Source organism: Thalassophryne amazonica, chromosome 4 (assembly GCF_902500255.1).
Source record: "Thalassophryne amazonica chromosome 4, fThaAma1.1, whole genome shotgun sequence".
NCBI classification, from domain to species: Eukaryota; Metazoa; Chordata; class Actinopteri; order Batrachoidiformes; family Batrachoididae; genus Thalassophryne; species Thalassophryne amazonica.
The window spans coordinates 6,208,539-6,234,980 of record NC_047106.1 but is presented as its reverse complement, the minus strand read 5'-3'; the positions used below and the strand labels follow the sequence as shown (position 1 = coordinate 6,234,980).

At 44.1% G+C, this 26,442-nt stretch overlaps 1 protein-coding gene and 1 long non-coding RNA gene across 3 annotated transcripts; both read right to left on the bottom strand.

Annotated features, from left to right (window-relative positions):
• Positions 1-502: 502 nt before the first annotated feature.
• LOC117509377 lies at positions 503-24,041 on the bottom strand. Its single transcript, XR_004560394.1, has 3 exons — positions 24,016-24,041; positions 12,167-12,172; positions 503-737 (listed from the first exon to the last, which is right to left on the bottom strand). It is a non-coding gene; the product is annotated as an uncharacterized LOC117509377 (long non-coding RNA).
• Positions 17,687-23,699, bottom strand: aamdc (adipogenesis associated, Mth938 domain containing). 2 transcript variants are annotated; one of them, XM_034169047.1, is made up of 5 exons: positions 23,649-23,699; positions 18,732-18,878; positions 18,551-18,646; positions 18,282-18,429; positions 17,687-18,234 (listed from the first exon to the last, which is right to left on the bottom strand). In XM_034169047.1, exons 2-4 carry the CDS (start codon positions 18,861-18,863, stop codon positions 18,289-18,291), a joined length of 369 nt encoding a protein of 122 aa, XP_034024938.1. In that variant the 5' UTR covers positions 18,864-18,878; positions 23,649-23,699; the 3' UTR covers positions 17,687-18,234; positions 18,282-18,288. The 2 variants fall into 2 exon arrangements, with proteins under 2 accessions (XP_034024938.1, XP_034024939.1); XM_034169048.1 differs by lacking the exon at positions 23,649-23,699 and adding an exon at positions 23,482-23,599.
• Positions 24,042-26,442: the final 2,401 nt, after the last annotated feature.

Sequence of the window (26,442 nt, the reverse complement as noted above, 5' to 3'; positions counted from 1 at the left end):
AATGTGGTGTCCCTCACACCTTATTATATTGAGCTGTTATGTTAGTCGTTTAATCAGCTTCCACTGCAGTTGAGAATGTGAACTGGGTGTTCCATGCCTGCAGGGTGGGAAGCTGATTAGTGATTAAGCCAGGAAGTGTTTGCTGTTTATGTACACCTTTGAGTGGTCTCTCTGTGTGTGGAGTGTGGACTCACATGATGGTTTCTTCTTTCACAGACTCGGTTTGTCGCGGCCACCTGGGGGGTGTCGGCGGGGTCCTTGGGTCCGAACTATTTCTGGCTCCGGACCGTTTGTGCTGCCTGGAGCACACCGTATTACCACCGCACCAGACCGCGCTCTTATTTGTTGTATTTATCACATCACTGTTATGTTATTAAATTCAGTTATCCTTTGTACCGTGCTCTGCTTATTTCATACTGGGTCCTTCAAACGCTGGTCGGTTCTCCGTCCTGCGTCCGACACATAACACCTAGTGTCAAAAATCAAGGAAACAAAAACTGTCAGCACTGGTTCTCAAAACAACCGAAAAACAACTAAGCATAACGTTGTGGGGTGGTAGCAGTGTAACTACTGGCTAACGTTTCATATGGGTGGTTCCCTAAAAGTTCAAGGAACGTTAGCCTTTGTTTGTTTTTTTCTGTAACCAAAGGGAACATTTTTAAGTGGTAGCTTTTGGTTTGGTTATAACCTAACCTTTAGAGAACCAAAGTCTAACGTTCCCTTTCCGTTCTCTGTTACTAAACTGTCAAGTTTTGACACGACTTCAAAACGTGACAGGTTTCTTCCTGTTAAAAGGGAGTTTTTCCTTCCCACTGTCGCCAAGTGCTTGCTCACAGGGGGTCGTTTTGACCGTTGGGGTTTTTCGGTAATTATTGTATGGCCTTGCCTTACAATATAAAGCACCTTGGGGCAACTGTTTGTTGTGATTTGGCGCTATATAAATAAAATTGATTTGATTTGATTTGTAACACGGTGTCACATTTCACTGCGCGCCACGTCAAATCAGTTTTCTGTCACGTGCGTACAATTAAACTCGGCTCCAAATGTCGTTCCACAGTTCCTGCTGAAGCTCCTCAGGATGCTCCTGCAGGTGTTCCACCTGCTGTTGTAACTGATTAGCGGGAGAACGAGTCTGAGCAACCAGAGGAGCGAGAGGAGACTCACGTGCAGCCAGACATCTCTGCACCTCCTCTAGTCCGGCGGAAGAAGAAGCGTGCGCACAATTAAACCCTGCTGCACCACATTTAGTTTGATTGCTGACACCAAGTCGGCTAAAAGTCTAATTTCAGTGCTCTTCAGCGCGCTCCTGTGGGTGTTCCACCTGCTGCATGTGCCTGATGTTTGGGAAAATGTGCGAGACGAGAGCTGCATGAAGCCACACATCTGGCGCTGTCCGTCTCCTCCTCTCTGTGCCACTCCATGGCACAGAGCCCAACTATGCATGCAGTCACAAAATTCTTCTGAAAAACTGGAGCGATCTGAATTCAGTTGGATGAATATGGGTGTGTGTGTGGAGACAATTCACCTCGTTCACAACGTGACAGAACTTAACGATGCGCTGTTACACTCAATAGCACGTAACAACGTGGAACACTATTCTTGACCGTGCGTAATGGTTCCTGATAATTCTCCGGCAACATGTGGCATTAACCATAACGTGTGGTAACAGGTTGCAGCAGTTCCTGAGGACACCTGACGCCTCTGCCCCCAATAATCACATTCGTGATCAGCGTCCAAGAATGTGTACTTCGTGGCATTCGTGACTTGTTGTCGTTATGTGTAAATGCAGCATTAGTCAGCAAAATCCCAGTTTATGTCTAACTTTGTTGCAAATAACTGTTTACAGACCGCAAATGTATGAATCGACTGGTTAACCCAGAGTCTCCGTCTGGTCTTGTGTTATCTCAATCGTTGTGTGATGATTTTTTGTCGTTTTTGTTGAAAGTGTCATACATTAGGGCTTCAATTTCAGTGTCTCACTTAACTGATTCTAATTTAAACCCTGAGTGCACTGTGGCCTTTGCTGAGTTTCGTCCTTTCGTCTTAACTGAATTGCATAAAGTTGTTCAGCAATTAAGACCTTCTAATTGTCCTTTGGATGTTGTTCCTGCACAATTTTTAAAAAGTGTTATATCTGTCCTTGGGCCGTATGTTCTAAATGTTTTTGTACAATCAATTGCAGTTTCATTTGGACTCTAATGGCATTTTTGAAAAATTTCAGTCTGCCTTCAAATCTCTTTGTAGTACTGAAACTGCACTTCTAAAAGTTTTAAATGATCTTTTGTTGACTCTGGTTGCTCTGGGATTTTAGTTTTGTTCCATCTGACAGCAGCCTTTGATGCGGTTGATCACTGTATCTTACTGTCTCGTTTGGAGCATTATGCTGGTTTTAAAAGCACAGCACTGGACTGGTTCAAATCTTATCTTAGAGGCTGAAGTTTCTCTGTATATCTTGGGTCTCACCAGTCCAGTTCAGCACCCTTAAATTATGGTGTTCCACAGGGCTCCGTTTTAGGCCCTGCATTTTTTTCACTTTATATGTTGCCACTTGGCACCATACTTTCAAAGTACAACATGGCCTTTCATTTTTATGCAGATGACCTGCAGATTTATTTGCCACTTAAATTCCCCTTGAATTCTGTTGCTATTTTGGTAAACTGTCTGCAAAAAGTAAAAACTTGATTAGCCCAAAACTTTTTCTCAGTGAGAAAAAAAAACTGAAATTGTTGTTTTTGGTCCTATATTGTCTGCTAGCTCGACGGATGTGCTTGATTGATGTGCTACGTACATGACTGTTAGAAACTTGGGGGTAATTTTTGAGTTCCTTTAAAACGGACAGCAAATTCATTCTGTGGTTAAGGCCAGTTTTTACCAACTCAGAATCTTAAGTAAACACCTACCTTCCAGCTTGTGTTTTGGAGCGAGTTATTTATAACATCTCATTTAGATTACTGTAACTTGTTCTACTGGGGGCTGGACCAGTCCTCTCTAAAGTGTCTGTAGCAAGTCCAGAATGCTGCTGCACGACTGCTCACAGGGACGAGTAAGTGGGAGCATATTACCCCTGTGCTTGCCTCGCTCCACTGGCTCCCGGTCGCATTTCGGATTAATTTTAAGATTCCGTTGTTTGTGTTTAAATGGGTTGGCTCCTGAATACCTCTCTGAGCTTTTGACTCCGTATGTACCAGGCAGATCAGTGAGGTCTGAAAACCAGCTTTTATTACAGTTTTTCTCTATTAATAAAAGACTGTTCCTGAAAAATTGCACACATTTCCCAAAATAGGACACAATTCACAAAGCACTGCACACTTGTGTCATAAGCGCACTTTACTGTCAAAATTAGAACACTCCAGTCAAAATGTGCACACACTGATCAAAATTAGCACACTACACTGCAAAATGCAAAACACTGTTCCCTCACCATTTCCACATTAAGTGTAAAAAAAAAAAAGCTATAGTCTCCAAAAATGATGACTGGAACACAAATGCAACTCAATTGAGTCAGAGGGGACCATTACAGTCCCTGACTGTACATTACAAAATTAGAAATAATCTTACAGCACAGTATTGTTCACAGTATAACAATACAGTAATTACACCACATCTGCATCAATTCTGTCAGCTTGATTAGGCCACAGGACCTCAACATCACAAGCTATACTTTCTCTGGCCAGGCGACATGGAATCAACAGATACATCATCACATGCCAAGTCCAATGACTGCAAAAGATTGTCATGAGTATATGGCTGCCGCTCATATACCTTCCACCTCCACGCTGAAAAGAATTCCTCTGTAGGATTAAGGAAAAAGAGACACAAAAACCGTGTCTCTTTGGAAAACACCCAGTTGCACCTGTCCCATCAGGGCCTCATGAAGTCCATCTAAGAAGGTCAACAAACGCTGGGTGATGTATGGGCCCAGGACTGCATGACGGTGAGTGACTCCAAACTTGCTTATTGCCGCACAGAGGGTTACACTGCCCCCACGCTGACCTGGGATGTTGACTTTAAGGTTGAAGCCAGCCTCGTCCACATAGATGTATTCATGTGGCCCATCATCAGAGTCCAATTGAAAAACCCTCTGGAATAAACATACACAAGACAAAGGGGTCAGTCAAGTTCACTTCCTGTAACAGCAGTGGTGAATCTGAACTGTGCATTTGAATTTGTAAACAGCCTTTTTAGAAATAATGGTAAATGGACTGCATTTATATAGCGCTTTTCCATCTGTATCAGACGCTCAAAGCGCTTTACAATTATGCCTCACATTCACCCCAATGTCAGGGTGCTGCCATACAAGGCGCTCACTATACACCGGGAGCAATAGGGGATTAAAGGCCTTGCCCAAGGGCCCTTAGTGATTTTCCAGTCAGGCGGGGATTTGAACCCATGATCTTCTGGACTCAAGCCCAACACCTTAACCACTAGACCATCACCTCACCCAAGAACATTTCACAGTTCTATATTTATAGAATTGGCATAACAGCATGATATGATATGATATGAAAGTGTAATTTTATATTCTCACTTGTACATATTGGAATCACTGTTCTTTTACTCTGAGGGTGTTTCTTTCAAAGGGACCTCTGTAGACTTGCTTCATGCTGACTCTGTTTTTCTTCAGGATATGATCATTGGTGGAGAGACTTACACTGTTGATGCCCCTGAAATGGTTATTATCTTGAATGATACATTGCTGCATTTCCTGAAGTTTGACTGCGTTATTTTGCACCACCATTTGGACATTAAGGCCTCTTGGTGTTGGTTGAATAAAGGTGCCACTTTTTTACCATTTTATGTGCATTCAGTGGCACATAAAAATGCCACTGAATGCTGCTGGACCTGCCATTTTATGATTGTGATTGAGTGTTTTAACTAGGTTTTATGTAGAATTTGTAGGGTTACTTATTATTCTATGTATTTATTTTAAATGTGCTTTTAATAGATTGTTTTTAATTTCATTGTCATGCACAGTATTTTTTCTGGTGTCATGTACAATGATAATTCTATTCTATTCTATTCTAGGTGCTCGTCCTGCTGCAATACGCGGTCTTGCAATGCGGTCTACCAAAACAACAACAAAAAAAGGGTCAAAATATATAATATACACTTTGTGTAAAGAATGTGTATAGAAGAGTTGCACATACCTGTTGTCCTCTTTAAATAATCAGAAACTGATCCAACAGTGTAGCTGCTCAGGTTGGGTGTGACTCTTTTTCTTTCAGGGTCATTCCATGAATCAACCAACACATTATTGATCACAGTTTCTTGAATCTCATCTGAAATCCTTCTTTGCATGGGTCTTTGTCTCCGTTGAAGCCTTGGTCTTTGTCTGGGTCGCAGGCCAGGATTAGGTGCACGGACAGGTTCTGGACGAGGCTGAGGAGCAGGTTCTGGTTCTGGAGGAGGCTGAAGAGCAGGTACTGGATCTGGACCAGGTCCATGGGCTGGCCCAGGTTCTGGTTCCAGCTCCGGTCTGGGTCATCTGGGTCGTCCACGTCTTCCTCCTCTTGCTCCTCTGACATCCATTTTGAAGACGATGGTGCTTCCCAGCAGGTTTTATGCTCTGCTGTTCATTAGCAACAGTACTTTCACCTTTGACCTGTTGTGTCTTCATTCTGACAGCTGTGCTGGAATAGTGCTCACATTCTGCCTCCTAGTGTTCACTTTTTGAAAAACGTGTGCTTTGACTGAAATGTTTGTTCAAATGAGCAAAAAATGTGTGCAGTCTTTTTCTAACAGTGTGCAACACTTTTGGGAGCAGTGTGGAAGCCACAAAATGTGTCCAATATTTTGACGACAGAGTTCTGTTTTTTGAGAAATGTGTGCAGTCAGGTGGAGGATGCGTGTAGTCAGTGGAATTTAGTGTCTTATAAATTGAGAAAAACTGTAAATGTGCCCAGATCTTGATTAAAGACTCGAGGTAATCGGGCCTTTTCGGTGGCTGAGCCCAAACAGTGGAACAGTTTGCCTTTAAACATCAGAGCTGCTCCAACTCTAGAGCCTTTAAAATCTGCTCTTAAGACATATCTTTTTCTTTGGCTTTTAATACAATTTAAGCTGTTTGTGTGTGTGGTTTTTTTTTTACTTGTCATTTGTTTATCTGTATTTTAATTGCTCTGTTTCTGTAATGTTCTTAATATTGTTTTTTTTTAACGTGAAGCACTTTGGGCAGCTGGTGTTGTTGAAAATGTGCTATATAATTAAAATTGACATTATTTCAATACTTTTTTCTCTGAGTACGTTCCAGAATGAGCCCTGGTCTTCAGCTCAATGTCAGCCTGTCGTGTCAAAATCTCATCCTCCACTGCAGATGAGTTCAGGTGAAACAGTGCTGAGATTTCTGATGTGAGTAAATCAACCTCAGCATCTTCTCTAAATGAAAGCACATAGATGTAGCGATTGGCTTGAGTAAAGCAAAATCTTGAAACTGTTTGTCAAAGTCTGAATCTGCTCTGTGTAGCGTGCGCTGTCAAGTTGTGCACGTGCCTTCCGTTGCATCTCCAGCTCTGATGTGAGGTTTTTGAAGTTCCCCAAATCACGGTGCTGCAGCTTTGAGGACAGATGTTGAGCAGCCACTTATTGTCACAAAGTTGCTTGTATTCTGCATGTTTACTGTCAAGGAGAAAATCCTTTATGACCGCACAGAGCTCTCGAAATCTCTGCAGGAATTTCCCTCTACTGAATCATCTCCCGTCAGTGTGTAGCAAGAGGTCAGAGTAGCTGCAGTCGGCCTCCTCCAGATGAGCACGGAACAGTCGTCTCTGAAGAGGTCTCGCTTGGATAGAACAGGTGATTTTCATTGCCACATCCATTATTTCGTTCATGTTTAGCATTTTAGCATATAATGCTTGTTGATGTATGACGCAGTGATAATTAAGGACGTTGGGGAAAGCATCGTCCTGCCTGCACTTGGCAATAAATCCATTCAAGTGGCCAACCATCGCGGGCGTACCGTCCGTGGTGACCGACATCATTTCACAAACCAGAGCTGGTTTTCTCAATAAAGTTTTTGAAAGACTGAAAGATGTCCTCTCCCCCCGCGTGTGTATTCTTTCATGGGCAGTGCTGTTAACAGCTCCTCTTCTGCACTCATATCTGAAAACACCATCCGAATAAAAATGTACAACTGGGCTGTGTCACTTCTGTCTGTAGACTCGTCTAATTGCGGCGAGAAACACTCAGTCCGCGATGTCCTTCCAAAGCTGCTGTGTCAGATCCTCCTCAGACATGTAACTGTACTTCTTGATAACTGATAACTTTGATTGAAGATAGTACTTCTGGTTTGTTTTTAAAATCCCAAAACTAGTTTATTATATAAATATTTTAAGGCTAATCGAACTCACAATACTAAAGAAGTGAAAGGAAAATGGGAAAAAGAATTAGGAATAAAAGTTTATGAAGAGGAGTGGTTGGGTGTCTGGACTCGTAACTTGGTGTGAGGACGCTGGCGCGTTTTTGGCTGCCACTTCTCGCTCTCCTACCAAACATTTTTCGATTTTAACAATTTCTCGGCTAGAACAAACTCTACCTTTTCCTGGATCATTCTTTAACTCTACCTTTTTCTGGATCACTCATCAATTTTACCTGGATTTTACAACTATTACCATCCTGCTTCAGAACGACCCCGGGGCTGTGTATGTGCTGTCTGGTCACTCACCATCTGTTGGCTGGAGAACTGCCAAAGGACTGTCAGGAGTAGCCATCACTGCTGCACCTCCATCTGTCCAGGTGCAAACCTCCACAGCTGCTCGTCGGGGGGTGGAGATCTGGGCAAACTGTCCATCTGTCCGGTGCAGTTAGCCCTAGCTGGCTGGGACTGCTGCCCTCCGACCTGAACAAGTAGCCGACCAACGCGGCCTCTGAGTTAGCTGGCTAGCCGGTTTGCTGCCGGCTACGCTAGCTCTCCTCGGCTCCGGCCCCCGATGGCCCCAAGTGAGCCGGCATTTTCGTGTGCCATAATCTGGCTGTTGATCCTGCTCCACCATCTCTCCCTTCGCCAGCCACTGTCAACAACATCCAGCTCCAGCACTTGCCTCTTCACAGCCCCGGCCATGTCACTTCGCTACACACCGACAAAACTCCGACAGTTTGTTCCTAAACTGCCTCCCCCACCCAACTCCTTGCCACACTCCGTAAATTTGGACTTCTTCGCCGACCCCGTTACAATCACCGAGGCTCTCGCCATAAGTTTACATACTTCTCCACTGCAGAAAATTCAATTCCAGCACTATGGACTCAGCATAGCTCACACACCGGACCCCACGCTTCCTCACCGCATCATCACAATCAATCAATCAATTTTTTTATATAGCGCCAAATCACAACAAACAGTTGCCCCAAGGCGCTTTATATTGTAAGGCAAGGCCATACAATAATTATGTAAAACCCCAACGGTCAAAACGACCCCCTGTGAGCAAGCACTTGGCTACAGTGGGAAGGAAAAACTCCCTTTTAACAGGAAGAAACCTCCAGCAGAACCAGGCTCAGGGAGGGGCAGTCTTCTGCTGGGACTGGTTGGGGCTGAGGGAGAGAACCAGGAAAAAGACATACTGTGGAGGGGAGCAGAGATCGATCACTAATGATTAAATGCAGAGTGGTGCATACAGAGCAAAAAGAGAAAGAAACAGTGCATCATGGGAACCCCCCAGCAGTCTACGTCTATAGCAGCATAACTAAGGGATGGTTCAGGGTCACCTGATCCAGCCCTAACTATAAGCTTTAGCAAAAAGGAAAGTTTTAAGCCTAATCTTAAAAGTAGAGAGGGTGTCTGTCTCCCTGATCTGAATTGGGAGCTGGTTCCACAGGAGAGGAGCCTGAAAGCTGAAGGCTCTGCCTCCCATTCTACTCTTACAAACCCTAGGAACTACAAGTAAGCCTGCAGTCTGAGAGCGAAGCTCTCTATTGGGGTGATATGGTACTACGAGGTCCCTAAGATAAGATGGGACCTGATTATTCAAAACCTTATAAGTAAGAAGAAGAATTTTAAATTCTACACAACAATACACATCATCCAAAGATATCCTGTGTGAACTTTTTCAACCTCCGTCAAATCCCTACTTCCGCCCCATATACTTTACAACAAAAGTCACTAAGAATCGCCCTCTTCAACACAAGATCACTCAACAATAAAAGCCTCATATTAAACGATTTCATCACTGATAAACAACTTGACCTTCTGTGCCTTAATGAAACATGGCAAAAACCCCAGGACTATTTTTCACTTAACCAGACCACCCCTACCGGATATTCCTACTTTGACAAACCATGCACTGAGGGCAGGGGGGAAGGCATTGCTGCTATTTTCCATCAAGATCTCCAACCTCGAGCACTCTCCATCCTTGCTGCCCCATCTTTTGAACATCTGGCCTTCAAACTACCCGGACCTAAACCACTCATTACTGCAATCATTTACTGCCCCCCCCCCCCCACCCCCCCAAACCCAACCCATCTTTTCTATCAGATTTTTCTGACTTTATCACGTCACTTTTCTCAATTTCATCAACTGTTCTACTCATTTGTGACTTCAACCTTCATATCAACTCTCTGGACTGCAAAAATGCAATAGATTTTCTGGACCTACTCAACTGCTCTAATTTCACCCAACACATCAACTCCCCAACCCATAACCATGGACATATCCTCGACCTGGTTTGTTCCACTGGCTTACACATCCATAACATCTCCAGCTTGGACCTCTCCATATCTGATCACCTGGCCATCACATTTGACATCAATATTCCTGCCCCCAAACCAAAACTAAGCCGTAAAATTATCTTTCGCAACCTTAAGTCTGTCTGCCCTGTCAATCTCTCCACCTGTATAGCCAACACTCTTTCCAGTCTCACCCCTCCTCCACATCCAACCCCATGGACCTGGTCAATATCTACAACAACACTCTTTCTACTTCCCTCAATAAACTGGCACCTCTTAACACCAAAACAGTTACCTTCACTCACTCTGCTCCCTGGTTCACCCCAGAACTCCACAATCTCAAAAAACAACTCAGACAACTAGAACGACTTTGCAAAAAAACAGTCTCACAGTCCACACCCAAGCCTGCAAAGACCATATGCTGCACTACAAATTAGCACTCAACAAAGCCCGTTCTGCTTATTACTCCGGCATCATTCACTCAGGATCCTCCAACCCACGCTCCCTGTTCTCCACGCTAAACAAACTACTCAAACCTCATGACAATATTTCATCCACTTTCACCCTGGAAAAATGTGACCGCCTCATGTCATTTTTTTTACTTCAAAGATAGACACCATCCACAATCAGCTTGCATCCTTCAATGCCACCACCTCAGTCCCAGAACCCACACTTACTATGTTCTGACTCTGGAACCCTCACCATCCTCACTTCTCCTCGACCTCAGCGCTGCCTTTGATACAGTCAACCACTCCATTCTCTTCAACCGTCTGAAATCCACTGGCATCACCTACACTGCCCTCTCCTGGTTCAACTCATACCTCTCTGACAGATCCCACTACATCGCCATAAACCACCAAAAATCTTCTACCGCCCCTGTCCTACATGGAGTTCCACAAGGTTCAGTTCTTGGCCCTGTTCTCTTCATCCTCTACATGCTTCCACTTGGCCACATCATCCGCCGCCATGGACTCAACTTCCACTGTTATGCCGATGACACTGTTGTGTGGGCCGCTGAAGAGGAGGTACTGCTGGCCCACCACCACCAGAGGGCGCCCTGCCTGGAGTGCGGGCTCCAGGCACCAGAGGGCGCCGCCGCCCCACAGGAGCAGCCTCGGTAACAGCTGTCACCCATCACCTGAGACAGCTGACGGCAATTATCACTGGGGTATATCAGCAGGACGGCATCTCCACCTCATCGCCGAGATATCGTTTCTACCAGAGAGGTAACGTATCAAAGCTACGGAGTGTATCTTTTTGGATTTGTGCTTAGTTTGTGGATTACTGTTCCAACGAGAGGTGGAGGTAACTTCCCTGCTGTTCGGAGTCCTGGGTGCAAACGCGCCCCCATCTAACTGTCCTTTGTTCCTCGCCAGCAGTACCAGGTCCGACACGCGGAGGCAGTGGCCACCTGGGAGTTCGGGACTTGGCGGCTCCAGTATTCCCGGGGTCCTGTGGCGGAGGAAGCCGTGTGGTTCCGGTCTTACCTTGGAGAGGCGTCTCCTATCTTCGAGCCTGCCCACACGACACTTTTGTGAATTGACTGTTGTCCATTGCTGTGATTGGTTGTATACGTTGTGCACATTCACAACAGTAAAGCTTGTTATTTTGACTTACTCCATTGTCCGTTCATTTGCGCCCCCTGTTGTGGGTCCGTGTTCCTACACTTTCCCAACAGACACTCAACTTTACATAAACACCAAAACCATCACTCCTGCAATCCTTTCCACCCTCACCAACTGCATTACTGACATTAAAACCTGGATGAGCCAAACTTCCTCAAACTCAACAGCAATAAAACGGAAATCATCATCTTTGGCCCAAAATCCATCCTCCACACCTCCCAGAATTTCTCACTCTCCATTGATGGTCACTCTGTTTCCCCCTCCCCCTTGGTCAGAAACCTTGGAATCTACATGGACTCTGCACTCTCATTCAAGTCACACATAAACCACATCACCAAAACCTTCTTTTTTCCACCTCTGCAACATAGCACGCCTTCGACCCACCCTTTCGCACTCAGCTGCTGAAACACTAATTCATGCTTTTATCACCTCCAGACTGGACTACTGCAATAGTGTCCTGTATGGCCTCCCCTCAAATGTTCTTCAAAAACTGCGATATGTCCAAAACTCTGCTGCCCGGCTGCTTACCTGCTCCCCCTCCAGAGAACACATCACCCCTATCCTCCGTCAACTCCACTGGCTTCCCATAAAACAGCGTATACATTTCAAGATTCTCCTCATCACTTACACAGCCCTAAATAACCTTGCCCCCCCGTATCTCACTGATCTCCTACACCACCACTCTCCTCCTCCCTGTCTACGCTCCTCGGATGCCAACCTCCTCACCCCCACCATCAAGACCAAGTACCAACCCTGGGTGACAGAGCCTTCTCCATCGCTGCCCCCACTCTCTGGAACTCCCTTCCCCTGGCCATCCGAGAGTCTGACTCACTGCCATCCTTCAAACGCCATCTTAAGACCCACTTTTTCCAGACCACGTGTAACACCTAAGGCTTGCTTCTCTAGTTCCATCAATTTACCACCATCTCCTCCCTCCAGAACTGTTGTTGCCCTTTGTTGTCTTTCATTGTACTGTTGTTTCTCCCTACCTCAGTCCTGCCTATCCTTATACTGTGTGTTTGTACTGTCTACATGTTTTTCACCTGTAAAGCATCTTTGAATGTCATAAAAAGCGCTATATAAAACTTATGTATTATTATTTATTATTATTATTTGGAGAACTCAGCATTCAGCATGGTTGGAAAAATATAATTAGATTTTTTTATAACCCCCAAAATAACAGCCACATATGTATCCAGAGTACAGCCCTGTTGGAGGGACTGTGGAGATATCAATGTGAACCATGCCCATGTTTTTTGGTTATGCCCTAAACTTGTATTATTTTGGGAAAATATACAATCACTAATTACAAAGATTTTAGGCTATGCAATCCCTAAAACCGTCATGTTTTTTGTATTTTGGTTATATCGGTAGAGATGTAGAAGGACATGATGAATACTTATTGAAAATACTACTATAAAAAGGCTATTACTAGACAGTGGTGTAGAGTAGAACCTCCTAACATAGAAGAATGGATACAAATTGTAAAAGGTATTGTTGATATGGAAATTCTGACCGACAGACTGAGAATCCAAGAAGACCTTTGCAGAGACAAACTGGAAAAGTGGACACTTTTTATTTCAACATCACATCAACAAGAATAACGATAGTTATCCTCAAAACTGTATTATTGTTTTGCTTATAGTACCCCAAATGTTCCCAACTTGTTTTGTTTGTATAAAAAGATAAACTATAATATAAAGTATCAAAAAAAAAAAATCCTGAAACAAGGAGTCAGCATCTTCTATTATCTCTCCATCTTGAAAGGACTTTTTATGTTAATGATGGAGTGACACACCCAGAACGATGCTTCAGCGGCTGCCTTTGCTTTTGAATTAAGTTGTGTAAAAAATGACTGCTGTCCTGTAAACTGTGATTTTAGTTCCCTGACCTTTTCTCTTTCTCAGCTCACTTTTCAGATGGAAGTCAGTGTCGTAGGTTTTGTGAAGAGTTTGAAAGCGTCTCTCCACGTCCCTTCTTTGAAGTAGCAACAACAGATGGGCAAATCAGACAAACGCATTTCAAATACGACATGGTGAAAAAAAAGTCCTACCATTCCCAATGGAAGTGGTACGTTTTTGGCTTCTTACTTGGTCCAGCTGCGCCGCTTATTTTTTTAAATGCTGTCTTTTGTTGCTATAAATTAGAAGGCTAACCGGCACTCAGAGTATTGCAGTAGCGAGCATTCAACCACACCCACGTGGTGACTTGAGAGTGACCCCTGGTAAAGTGGAGATCTCAGATTGGCTGCTGTTCACGTCAATCTGGGGGCAATTGCGCCGATTGCACATCAATCAATTAGCAGCCAATCTGAGATCTCTTCTCACAGAGCGACCTGCCGTGTGACTGGGTTACACAGGGAGGACAGACGCTTTTCATCATCATTTTTATTATGCCACACGATATACTCGCACCAGCTTCGCGGATCGACGTACTGGGCACCTCTGCTGTAGAGTAACACACTTACCCAGGGGTGCTGATACAAATTTTGGGCTCTGCTACATATTGTGATCTGCCATAACTTGGCATTAGAGTAGTGTTCAGAATAATAGTAGTGCTATGTGACATCCAGGTTTTGAGTATATTTCTTATTGTTTCATGGGAAACAAGGTACCAGTAAATTCAGTAGATTCTCACAAATCCAACAAGACCAAGCATTCATGATATGCACACTCTTAAGGCTATGAAATTGGGCTATTAGTAAAAAAAAAAGTAGAAAAGGGGGTGTTCACAATAATAGTAGTGTGGCATTCAGTCAGTGAGTTCATTGAGTTTGTGGAACAAACAGGTGTGAATCAGGTGTCCTTTATTTAAGGATGAAGCCAGCACCTGTTGAACATGCTTTTCTCTTTGAAAGCCTGAGGAAAATGGGACGTTCAAGACATTGTTCAGAAGAACAGCATAGTTTGATTAAAAAGTTGATTGTAGAGGGGAAAACTTATACGCAGGTGCAAAAAATTATAGGCTGTTCATCTACAATGATCTCCAATGCTTTAAAATGGACAAAAAAAACAGAGACATGTGGAAGAAAACAGAAAACAACCATCAAAATGGATAGAAGAATAACCAGAATGGCAAAGGCTCACCCATTGATCAGCTCCAGGATGATCAAAGACAGTCTGGAGTTACCTGTAAGTGCTGTGACAGTTAGAAGACGCCTGTGTGAAGCTAATTTATTTGCAAGAATCCCCCGCAAAGTCCCTCTGTTAAATAAAAGACATGTGCAGAAGAGGCTACAATTTGCCAAAGAACACATCAACTGGCCTAAAGAGAAATGGAGGAATATTTTGTGGACTGATGAGAGTAAAACTGTTCTTTTTGGGTCCAAGGGCCGCAGACAGTTTGTGAGACGACCCTCAAACTCTGAATTCAAGCCACAGTTCACAGTGAAGACAGTGAAGCATGATGGTGCAAGCAACATGATATGGGCATGTTTCTCCTACTATGGTGTTGGGCCTATATATCGCATACCAGGTATCATGGATCAGTTTGGATAGGTCAAAATACTTGAAGAGGTCATGTTGCCTTATGCTGAAGAGGACATGCCCTTGAAATGGGTGTTTCAACAAGACAATGACCCCCAAGCACACTAATAAACCAGCAAAATCTTGGTTCCAAACCAACAAAATGAATGCCTCGCAGATGTGAAGATATCATGAAAAACTGTGGTTATACAACTAAATACTAGTTTAGTGATTCACAGGATTGCTAAAAAAGCAGTTTGAACACAATAGTTTTGAGTTTGTGAGTTTGAGTCAATAGCAGATGCTACTATTATTGTGAACACCCCCTTTTCTACTTTTTTTACTAATAGCCCAATTTCATAGCCTTAAGAGTGTGCATATCATGAATGCTTGGTCTTGTTGGATTTGTGAGAATCTACTGAATCTACTGGTACCTTGTTTCCCATGTAACAATAAGAAATATACTCAAAACCTGGATTAGTCTTTTTAGTCACATAGCACTACTATTATTCTGAACACTACTGTATATGGCGAAATGCCACAATGGTGTCATACAGTTACAGGTAACAGATGTGGGTTTGCCCACGACACCTGATTCCACAGCTGGCACACAGAGTATAAACAGAAACATTTAGATGCTGTCATGTTAATGTGCAAAGTGCAACACACTGAAATCCATTATTTTCTATGGTTCGGTCACACGCAGAAGTGTTAAGGCGAGTTCTGCGTGCAGCAAAACGCATATCTGAAGAGTTCAGCTTGAAATCTAAACATCAAATTTAATAAATCACCCAAAGTTGATAGTTTATGATAATCCATTATTAGACTGAGGAGCATGTTTGTTGTATCTGAGGAAACCAGACCCATTCACTCCCCACATACACAAAAATCATTCCCACTTACATGGACTAAAAGACACTTACAATCCAATGTCAGTGCACCATGACCTACTCAATGTATTGTGGCCATCCAGGATGGTAGCTGCAGCCAGGTCGGGGTCAAAATATAAAAATGCTCCAATCATATTGAAATCTATACCACATTATTTGTCTGATCTTAAAGATTCCAAAAAGGTAACGTTTGGACTATCTGTGACTCAGTGTTCTGGAGTTATGGGGTATAAACAGCAAAAATGGTGACAAAGGTCAGTTTCAGTTTGTACAGTGATCAAAACTTAAATTTGCCCCAAAAAGTTAAGAAAATTATTGGTTGAGCTAATAGCATTAATAAATTGAATAGTTTTGAGCACGTGGAGCGCTCCAAACTAAAGAACAAACAAGGTTGACGTCCACTGGATTTTATGATATTAACCTGTAGCAGGGGTGGTGGCCAAGTGGTTAATGCGCTTGGTTTCAGTTCAGAAGGTTCCGGGTTCAAATCCCACCCCTGCCACATTTCTCTATGTAATGTGGAGTTGCGTCAGGAAGGGCATCTGGCGTAAAACTTGTGCCAATTCAACATGCAGATCCACCTTGGATTTGCTGTGGCGACCCCAAGTGCAAACAAGGGAGCAGCCGAAGGGACTTACTTTTACCCTGTAACTTCATAACTAAACATGACAGATGGTCCAAACTATTCCTTTCTGTTCCCTATTAACCAGTAATTTGCATCACATTTTACAAAAAAATGGAGCAACTTTAACTTTTGACTCTTGTACAAACTTAAACTTTCTCACAGTGTTTGCAGTTTTTACACCATAGCCATACGTCATCCAAACTATACCTTTTTGGAATCTTTATGATCAGACAAATAATGTGGTATAGTTTAAAATATGATTGGAGCATTTTTAAATTTTGAGCCTTACTTCTGGATGGCCACCATACATGGTATAGGCCTGGGGTACAGTCCCCTGAAGTGGTACCAAAAACCTGCTTGGCCCATGGACTAATAAATTTCCTCTGAGGATGAGTTTGGCTCTGCCATCCCAAAGACCAGCCAGATATGATCCAGGATCTGCATTTAAATCATCTTCTGAGCATGTGGATTTATTTTTGGATGGTACATTTGTGCCAGGTTTTCTAATTCTGAAAACGAGCTGAAGTTGACTCTGCATAAAAGGGTTCAGATTGCAGGACAGATCTGGTTGCGGTGAGCAGCAGGTGTCAGAATAACGGAGATCTTGTGAGGAGCTGAAGCAGAGAACTGCTGTGAGGGGCTGAGGGGCTGTTTAACCAGCTGTCTCAGAGAAAATCAGGCGGGGGTGTTCAGATGGCCCGACTCAGATTTTGATGAAATTTTCAACAATTACTCTAAAAATAGATTGATTTTGCATGGTAAAGTTTGTTTTTTCATCAGACCAAATCACTCTATTTCATCAAATTTGAATCTCCTCATTATTCCCATCAATACGTTCCCTATTTCAGCAAACAATCAATTTATACGTTTTCAGATATACGGAGTCGAACTGTGGGGTTAGTTTTACAATCAGAGCTCAAGGTCATTGCATAATTCCAAGGTTAATCTCCAAAATGAAGACTTTTTTTATTTTTTTATTTTTTTGCTTTTTGGACAGAAAAAAACTGTCAGAATACCGGCGTCACCCACCGAACGGTCCCCCTAAAAATCGGTCCCCCCTGATGACAAGGTTCACGGATTAACACCTCGTTTCCGCTTCAGACTGCCTCCCGTCATCATCTATCTCAGCGACAGCTTTTCTACAACAATTATTTCCACATACATTCAGCATTATTTCATCTTAAAAGGCGGTGGAACCGATCAGAGCGTCGCGGCTAAACGAGCTGCTAACTGATGCGTTCACTGCGCCTCAGACATTTCAAACGTCATGGAATTTCACCTCGTTTCTTCATCATCTGATGGTTAATAATCCCATTAATCCATTTGATTGCTTTGGCTGAAGAGACGAGCTGCTGTGGTCCAAAATGACACATGCACAGATCCAAAGTGCGGACCGAATTTTAGGGGCTGTGACACCGGTACTGTATCACATGCTTGGATTTGAAAATTGCTTTGTCAAAGTTGGCCATTTTTACTATATATTTTAATGTAACAGATTCTTGGGGTGTTTTGACATCAAATTTTGAATTGACTAAAAATGGGGTAACATTTGGTCTGATGAAAAACAAACTTGACCATGCCTAATCAATCTATTTGAAGGGTAATTTCATCAAAATCCCAGTCGGGCCATCTGGACACCCCCGCCCGATTTTCTCTGAGACATCTGGTTAAGTGTCATCAGTCTTTATTTTTACTTCACACGTTGGTGTCGGCACGTTTTACAGTCATGACAGAGAACACCGGGTCGGCCCGTGCAGCTGACATCAGCATCAGAGTCCATAAGCAATTAGACAAACTACGTCATCATTATTATTATTTTATGTAGAAATCATCACTCTTACAGCCGGTTGTCTTGGGACCAGTCAGGATGGAGGCATGGACATTTTCCTGGACTTCATTTCCAGCTTCTGTGGCAATTAGAGAAAATTGAAAAAAAAAATAATAATAATAATTGTCCAAATTCTTCTGGACCTGATTGTTCTATCAGCTGACTTAAAGTCCTCTCAGGTGGGGCTGCAGTTATGACATGATCAGCAGGTGGAGTGGAAGACCCCGCCCACTTTGGCACCCTGAGCAGCCAGTTTGTTGTACTCAGAGACGGCACGCTCCGTCTGCAGGACTTTCACCTCCACACCTTTCTGCCTCACGTAGTCCACAGTGGAGGAGGGAACCTGAGGAGACCAGGTGAGTCTCATTACTCGTCACCGACACCAAAACTCAAACCTTGTCCCCTGAAGCCCCGCCCCTTTCCTCCTAATTGATTCACTCTTAATTAAAAGGGGTATGTTTCACCTGCAGCGCTTCAGTCATCCCTCTGCCAATCACCAGCAGGTCAACGCCCTTCTTCAGCACCTCCTCCAGGTCACTTGGCTGCACACCTGGATAATGCTGGGTGGACAGACAGAAAAAAATAAAAACTCTCACCCTGTGAAAGTGACTTCCTGTGTTCTGGGAACTGTCTGGTTCCACTCACATCGGTCCCAGTCTCTCTCCAGTCCCAGGTCCGGCTGCCTCCAGGCCACACCTTACAGTCCTTGTAGCTGGAGGAGCATCCTTTAACCTTCATGTGACCCCATGACAGAGACGAGATCTCTGGAGACGACATGCTGTGTAGCGCCACCTGTGGGAGAATCAGGAGAAATTCCTGAAAAGCTGTTTGTTATGGATTCAACACATAGGACACAAAGGACGACAGCGGTGAAGAAAAACTCTTTAATCACAGACAGTCTACTGAGCTGTTCAGGTGTCATCAGCAAATAAAAGGTCTGGAGGTGATTTTATCATGAAGAAATGCCAAGAGTTTGGTAGAGTTGGTTTGGAGCAGCCTGTCTTCAAAAACAGGGGAGTCAAGCATGAAGGAGACGAGTGAGGAAGCCACCAAGAGACCTCTGAAGGATACGAGTGAGGAAGCCACCAAGAGACCTCTGAAGGATATGAGTGAGCGAAGCCACGTCGGAAACCACTGAAGGAGACGAGTGAGGGAAGCCACCAAGAGACTTCTGAAAGAGATGAGTAAGGAAGCCACAAAGGAGACCTCTGACGAAGACGAGTGAGGAAGCCGCAATGGAGACCTTTGAAGGAGACGAGTGAGGAAGACACCAAGAGACCTCTGAAGGAGATGAGTGAGGAAGACACCAAGAGACCTCTGAAGGATACAAGTGAGGGAAGACACCAAGAGACCTCTGAAGGATACAAGTGAGGGAAGCCACCACGAGATCTCTGAAGGATACGAGTGAGGAAGCTACCAAGAGACTGTTGAAGAATATGAGTGAGGAAGCCACCAAGAGACTTCTGAGGGAGATGAGTGAGGAAGCCACAAAGGAGACAAGTGAGGAAGCCACGAAGGAGACGAGTGAGGAAGCCACCAAGAGACTTCTGAGGGAGATGAGTGAGGAAGCCACAAAGGAGACAAGTGAGGAAGCTACCAAGAGACCTCTGAAGGAGACAAGTGAGGAAGCCACCAAGAGACCTCTGAAGGATATGAGTGAGGAAGCCACCAAGAGAATTCTGAAGGAGATGAGTGAGGAAGCCACCAAGAGAATTCTGAAGGAGATGAGTGAGGAAGCCATAAAGGAGACAAGTGAGGGAAGCCACGAAGGAGACTTCTGACGGAGACGAGTGAGGAAGCCGCGATGGAGACCTCTGAAGGAGCCTGTGAGGAAGCCACGAAGGAGACCTCTGAAGGAGACGAGTGAGAAAAACACCAAGAGACCTCTGAAGGAGACGAGTGAGGAAGACACCAAGAGACCTCTGAAGGATACGAGTGAGGGAAGCCACCAAGAGACTTCTGAAAGAGATGAGTGAGGAAGACACGAAGAGACCTCTGAAGGATACGAGTGAGGGAAGCCACCAAGAGACTTCTGAAAGAGATGAGTGAGGAAGCCACAAAGGAGACAAGTGAGGGAAGCCACAAAGGAGATGATTGAGAGAAACCACGAAGGAAACCGCTGAAGGAGACGAGTGAGGAAGCCACGAAGGAGACCTCTGAAGGATACGAGTGAGGAAGCCACCAAGAGACTTCTGAGGGAGATGAGTGAGGAAGCCACAAAGGAGACAAGTGAGGAAGCTACCAAGAGACCTCTGAAGGAGACAAGTGAGGAAGCCACCAAGAGACTGCTGAAGGATATGAGTGAGGAAGCCACCAAGAGAATTCTGAAGGAGATGAGTGAGGAAGCCACAAAGGAGACAAGTGAGGGAAGCCACAAAGGAGACCTCTGACGGAGACAAGTGAGGAAGCCGCGATGGAGACCTCTGAAGGAGCCTGTGAGGAAGCCACGAAGGAGACCTCTGAAGGAAACAAGTGAGAAAGACACCAAGAGACCTCTGAAGGAGACGAGTGAGGAAGACACCAAGAGACCTCTGAAGGAGACGAGTGAGGAAGACACCAAGAGACCTCTGAAGGATACGAGTGAGGGAAGCCACCAAGAGACTTCTGAAAGAGATGAGTGAGGAAGCCACAAAGGAGACAAGTGAGGGAAGCCACGAAGGAGACCTCTGACGGAGACGAGTGAGGAAGCCACCAAGAGACCCCTGAAGGAGACAATTGAGGAAGCTACCAAGAGACCTCTGAAAGAGACAAGTGAGGGAAGCCACGAAGGAGACCTCTGACGGAGACGAGTGAGGAAGCTGCAATGGAGTCTCTGAAGGAGCCTGTGAGGAAGCCACGAAGGAGACCTCTGAAGGCGATGAGTGAGGAAGACATCAAGAGACCTCTGAAGGAGATGAGTGAGGAAGACACCAAGAGACCTCTGAAGGAGATGAGTGAGGAAGACACCAAGAGACCTCTGAATGATACGAGTGAGGGAAGCCACCATGAGATCTCTGAAGGATATGAGTGAGGAAGCTTCCAAGAGAATTCTGATGGAGATGAGTGAGGAAGCCACAAAGGAGAGAAGTGAGGGAAGCCACGAAGGAGACCTCTGATAGAGATGAGTGAGGAAGCCACAATTGAGACCTCTGAAGGAGCCTGTGAGGAAGCTATGAAGGAGACGAGTGAGGAAGACACCAAGAGACCTCTGAAGGATACGAGTGAGGGAAGACACCAAGAAACTTCTGAAAGAGATGAGTGAGGAAGCCACAAAGGAGACAAGTGAGGGAAGCCACGGAGGAGACCTCTGACAGAGGCGAGTGAGGAAGCCGCGATGGAGACCTCTGAATGAGCCTGTGAGGAAGCCATGAAGGAGACCTCTGAAGGAGACGAGTGAGGAAGACACCAAGAGACCTCTGAAGGATACGAGTGAGTGAAGCCACCACGAGATCTCTGAAGGATATGAGTGAGGAAGCTACCAAGAGACTGTTGAAGAATACGAGTGAGGAAGCCACAAAGGAGATGATTGAGAGAAGCCACGAAGGAGACCTCTGAAGGATACGAGTGAGGAAGCCACCAAGAGACTTCTGAGGGAGGTGAGTGAGGAAGCCACAAATGAGATGAGTGAGGGAAGCCACGAAGGAGACAAGTGAGGAAGCTACCAAGAGACCTCTGAAGGAGATGAGTGAAGGAAGCCACCAAGAGACCGCTGAAGGATGCGAGTGAGGAAGCCACCAAGAGAATTCTGAAGGAGATGAGTGAGGAAGCCACAAAGGAGACAAGTGAGAGAAGCCACGAAGGAGACCTCTGATAGAGATGAGTGAGGAAGCCACAATTGAGACCTCTGAAGGAGCCTGTGAGGAAGCTATGAAGGAGACGAGTGAGGAAGACACCAAGAGACCTCTGAAGGATACGAGTGAGGGAAGACACCAAGAAACTTCTGAAAGAGATGAGTGAGGAAGCCACAAAGGAGACAAGTGAGGGAAGCCACGGAGGAGACCTCTGACAGAGGCGAGTGAGGAAGCCGCGATGGAGACCTCTGAATGAGCCTGTGAGGAAGCCATGAAGGAGACCTCTGAAGGAGACGAGTGAGGAAGACACCAAGAGACCTCTGAAGGATACGAGTGAGTGAAGCCACCACGAGATCTCTGAAGGATATGAGTGAGGAAGCTACCAAGAGACTGTTGAAGAATACGAGTGAGGAAGCCACAAAGGAGATGATTGAGAGAAGCCACAAAGGAGACCTCTGAAGGATACGAGTGAGGAAGCCACCAAGAGACTTCTGAGGGAGGTGAGTGAGGAAGCCACAAATGAGATGAGTGAGGGAAGCCATGAAGGAGACAAGTGAGGAAGCTACCAAGAGACCTCTGAAGGAGATGAGTGAAGGAAGCCACCAAGAGACCGCTGAAGGATGCGAGTGAGGAAGCCACCAAGAGAATTCTGAAGGAGATGAGTGAGGAAGCCACAAAGGAGACAAGTGAGAGAAGCCACGAAGGAGACCTCTGACAGAGACGAGTGAGGAAGCCGCGATGGAGACCTCTGAAGGAGCCTGTGAGGAAGCCACGAAGGAGACCTATGAAGGAGACGAGTGAGGAAGACACCAAGAGACCTCTGAAGGATACGAGTGAGGGAAGCCACCAAGAAATGTCTGAAAGAGATTAGTGAGGAAGCCACAAAGGAGACAAGTGAGGGAAGCCACAAAGGAGACCTCTGATGGAGACGAGTGAGGAAGCCACGATGGATACCTCTGAAGGAGCCTGTGAGGAAGCCAGAAAGGAGACCTCTGAAGGATACGAGTGAGGGAAGCCACCACGAGATCTCTGAAGGATATGAGTGAGGAAGCTACCAAGAGACTGTTGAAGAATACGAGTGAGGAAGCCACAAAAGAGATGATTGAGAGAAGCCACGAAGGAAACCGTTGAAGGAGACAAGTGAGGAAGCCACGAAGGAGACCTCTGAAGGATTCAAGTGAGGAAGCCACCGAGAAACGTCTGAGGGAGATGAGTGAGGAAGCCACAAAGGAGATGAGTGAGGGAAGCCATGAAGAAGACAAGTGAGGAAGCTACCAAGAAACCTCTGAAAGAGATGAGTGAGGGAAGCCACCAAGAGACCTCTGAAGGATACAATTGAGGAAGCCACCTAGAGACTTCTGAAGGAGATGAGTTAGGAAGCTACAAAGGAGACAACTGAGTGAAGCCACGAAGGAGACCTTTGAAAGAGGGAGAGTCTCTGTGATTAGAGAGATTTTAATTTGATGTTTCTACAGTCAAAGTTAGTTGGTCAAGTGGGAAATAGAACAGGTTTGTTAAAGAATATGTGGAAATGTTCTTCCGTTTTTACTGTTAAAGCAACAGAGCTGTTTTAACTAGAATATTAAACAGCTGCGAAGGCGATAAATATAAAAATGTGGTTTTACCTTCAGCTCAGCTGTTATTTTAGAACGAACTTAAAAAAAAAAAACAAGAACAACAAAGTGCTGAATAAGCAACAAATGAACACACAGTTAATGTGAAACTGATCAGGATTCTTAAAAAAAAAATAAAGAAATAAAAACGAGCTTGAAGAGAGAATCGTGTTGTTTACCTTCACCGATTATCAACCCACAAAACACGCCCACTAACAGCTGCTTCTTCTGTCTTTCTTCTTTATTGAGCATTTCCGCCACCTAGTGGTCAGGCGTTAACATAGGCCGACATAGGCCGAAAACAAAAATCCTGATTATTCTTATTATTTTATTAACTCGAACTCACATCCAAAAAAACAAACCTTTTTCCTTCAGTTAGGTATGAAGTTTATTCTCAATGTGTCAGCATTAAAATCTTATTGTTCTCTGTTCAATTTGTCCTTATTTTACACACACACACACACACACACACACACACACACACACACACACACACACACACACACACACACACACACACACACACACACACACACACACACACACATATATATATATATATATATATACATTGCTCCTTACATTAAATGTAATCTGTACATTTTCAATGTTGTCTGCTGTTTACCTCACAAGAACCACAATGGAAATAAGCCTTTATGCTTCATTGTGTCATCAGTGTATGAGTAATATATTCACCTTTCTGTGTTTATATTGATTTTACAAAATAAACTCAGTCAATCGACTAATTTCCCCAGCAGAGCCACGGGGCAATTCCATGAAAAATGGGACATGACCAGACAAAAATTATTTTCAGTTATAGATTGTGGGAAAAAAAAGGGTGAAACCTATTTATAAAACCCCCAACTTTACAATACAAGTTCAATTCATTTGGAATATCTCTTTCCCACATGAATTTTGACTGTCAAATGATTAGTTAAATTGGTTGGTCATGAGTTTTTGCCAGATTTTTACGTTTGTTTTTTTTTTGTTGTTGTTGTTTTTTTTTGACATAGTGCATCGGGTACAGAAGCGTATTGAATTCACTTGATAAATTTATTTTTTGGTTTGTTTTTCGGAGTAATTATTAGTGTTTTTCTGAGTAATTTCTTTTTCTTTTTTGTCTGTTTTTCTGAATAATTATTTGTGTTTTTCTGAGTAATTTATTTTTTGGTTTATTTTTTTGGAATAATTATTTGTGTGTTTCTGAGTAATTTATTTTTTGGTTTGTTTTCTGAGTAATTTATGTATTCATTATTAGTATTATTATTATTTTGGTTTGTTTTATGAGTAATTTATTTTTAGGTTTGTTTGTTTGTTTTTACTATTTCTTGAGTCACCACGCCTGAATGCATTTCAAATGCATCATCCTGTATCCATGGAGCATACCGTATCTGTCCAACTGATCCGAGAGAAAAACTGCTATATTTTTAGCTGATCTGAATGGGCTTTCCTTCTGAACAGCCGCAAAGTCCTCAGGTGCCTGCGAAGAGTCGACAAACTGATAATACCATCTACAGGACAATCTCCCAGTGTCTTAAACCCAGATCAAAGTAAAACTTGATTAAACTGAACAATGTCATGTTTGTTACCAAATCGAGCTCTGTGAATAAATGCGTCTTCAAATGCTCTCTAAACTCAGAAAAAAAAAAAAAATTGCTCCGAAAAATAGAAGAAAAATTTTTTTCAGAAAATCAGGGGGAAAAAAAAAATCCTCTGAAAAACCAACCATAACAATAAATTACTCTGAAAAAACAGAAAAACTCAGAAAAACAGAAATAATTATTTTGACAAACAGACAAAAAATAAATTACTCCGAAAAACACAAATAATTACTCCAGAAAACAAACTACAAAATAAATTTATCAAGTGAATGCAATACGCTTCTGTAGTGAGCAATGAACTTGGAGAATTTTCTGAAGTCAACAAAATTTTGTTGGTTTGATGGACTTTATTTCTGATGATCTCTGATGCAGACTGTCAAAGTGCTTTACAATGATGCCTCACATACACACACACAGATGTCTTCATGCTGCCATGCAACGCACCAAGAGGACCTTGGGGATTAAGGATCTTAGCGATTTACCTTGCTGGTGGGGAATCAAACCAAGAAGCCTCTGGTTTTAACCCTACCCTTTTAAACTAGAGAGCACCACCTCCCCAGTGAGTCCTTTCTTGTTTGCAATGGTGATGGACAGATTGATAATTAACATCAGACAGGAGTCTCCATGATCTATGTTTGCTGATGACACCATGATCTGTAGTGAGAGTAAACAGCAGGTTGAGATGAGCCTGGAGAGGTGGCAATATTCTCTGGAGAGCAGGAGAATGAAAGTCAGTTGGAGCAAGACTGAACGTATGTGTGTGAATGAGAGGGAGCCCTGTGGAATAGTGATATCACACAAGAGACTCAACTGCACACTGGAAGAAACTAAGGAACTAACTTTAGCAATTTCTTTGTCTGACTGGAAGTCAAACCAAACATCATCTGGTTTCAAGTCTACCACTTTAACCTGTTGAGACCACCACCGCTCCCAATTTAGAAGATGAAGAAGAGGGTGCAGGAAATGTGCAGTGGGTGGAGAAATCTATCTGCAAGCGTGAAAGTGAATTGCAAGACCTTAGTGAGACCTACGCTAGGATCCTGTTTGTGGACTTCAGCTCTGCATTCAACACCATCCTTCCGGCTTTGCTCCAGGACAAGCTTTCTCTGCTCCACGTGCCCGACTCCACCTGCAGGTGGATCACAGACTTCCTGACGGACCGGAGTCAGCATGTGAGGCTGGGAAAGAACGTCTCGAACACTCGGGCTCTCAGCACAGGATCTCCACAGGGCTGTGTCCTTTCCCCTCTGCTCTTCTCCCTGTACACTAACTGCTGCACCTCCAGCCACGACTCTGTAAAGCTCATCAAGTTTGCGGACAACACCACCCCCATCGGACTCATTTCGGATGGGGATGAGTCTGCCTACAGGAG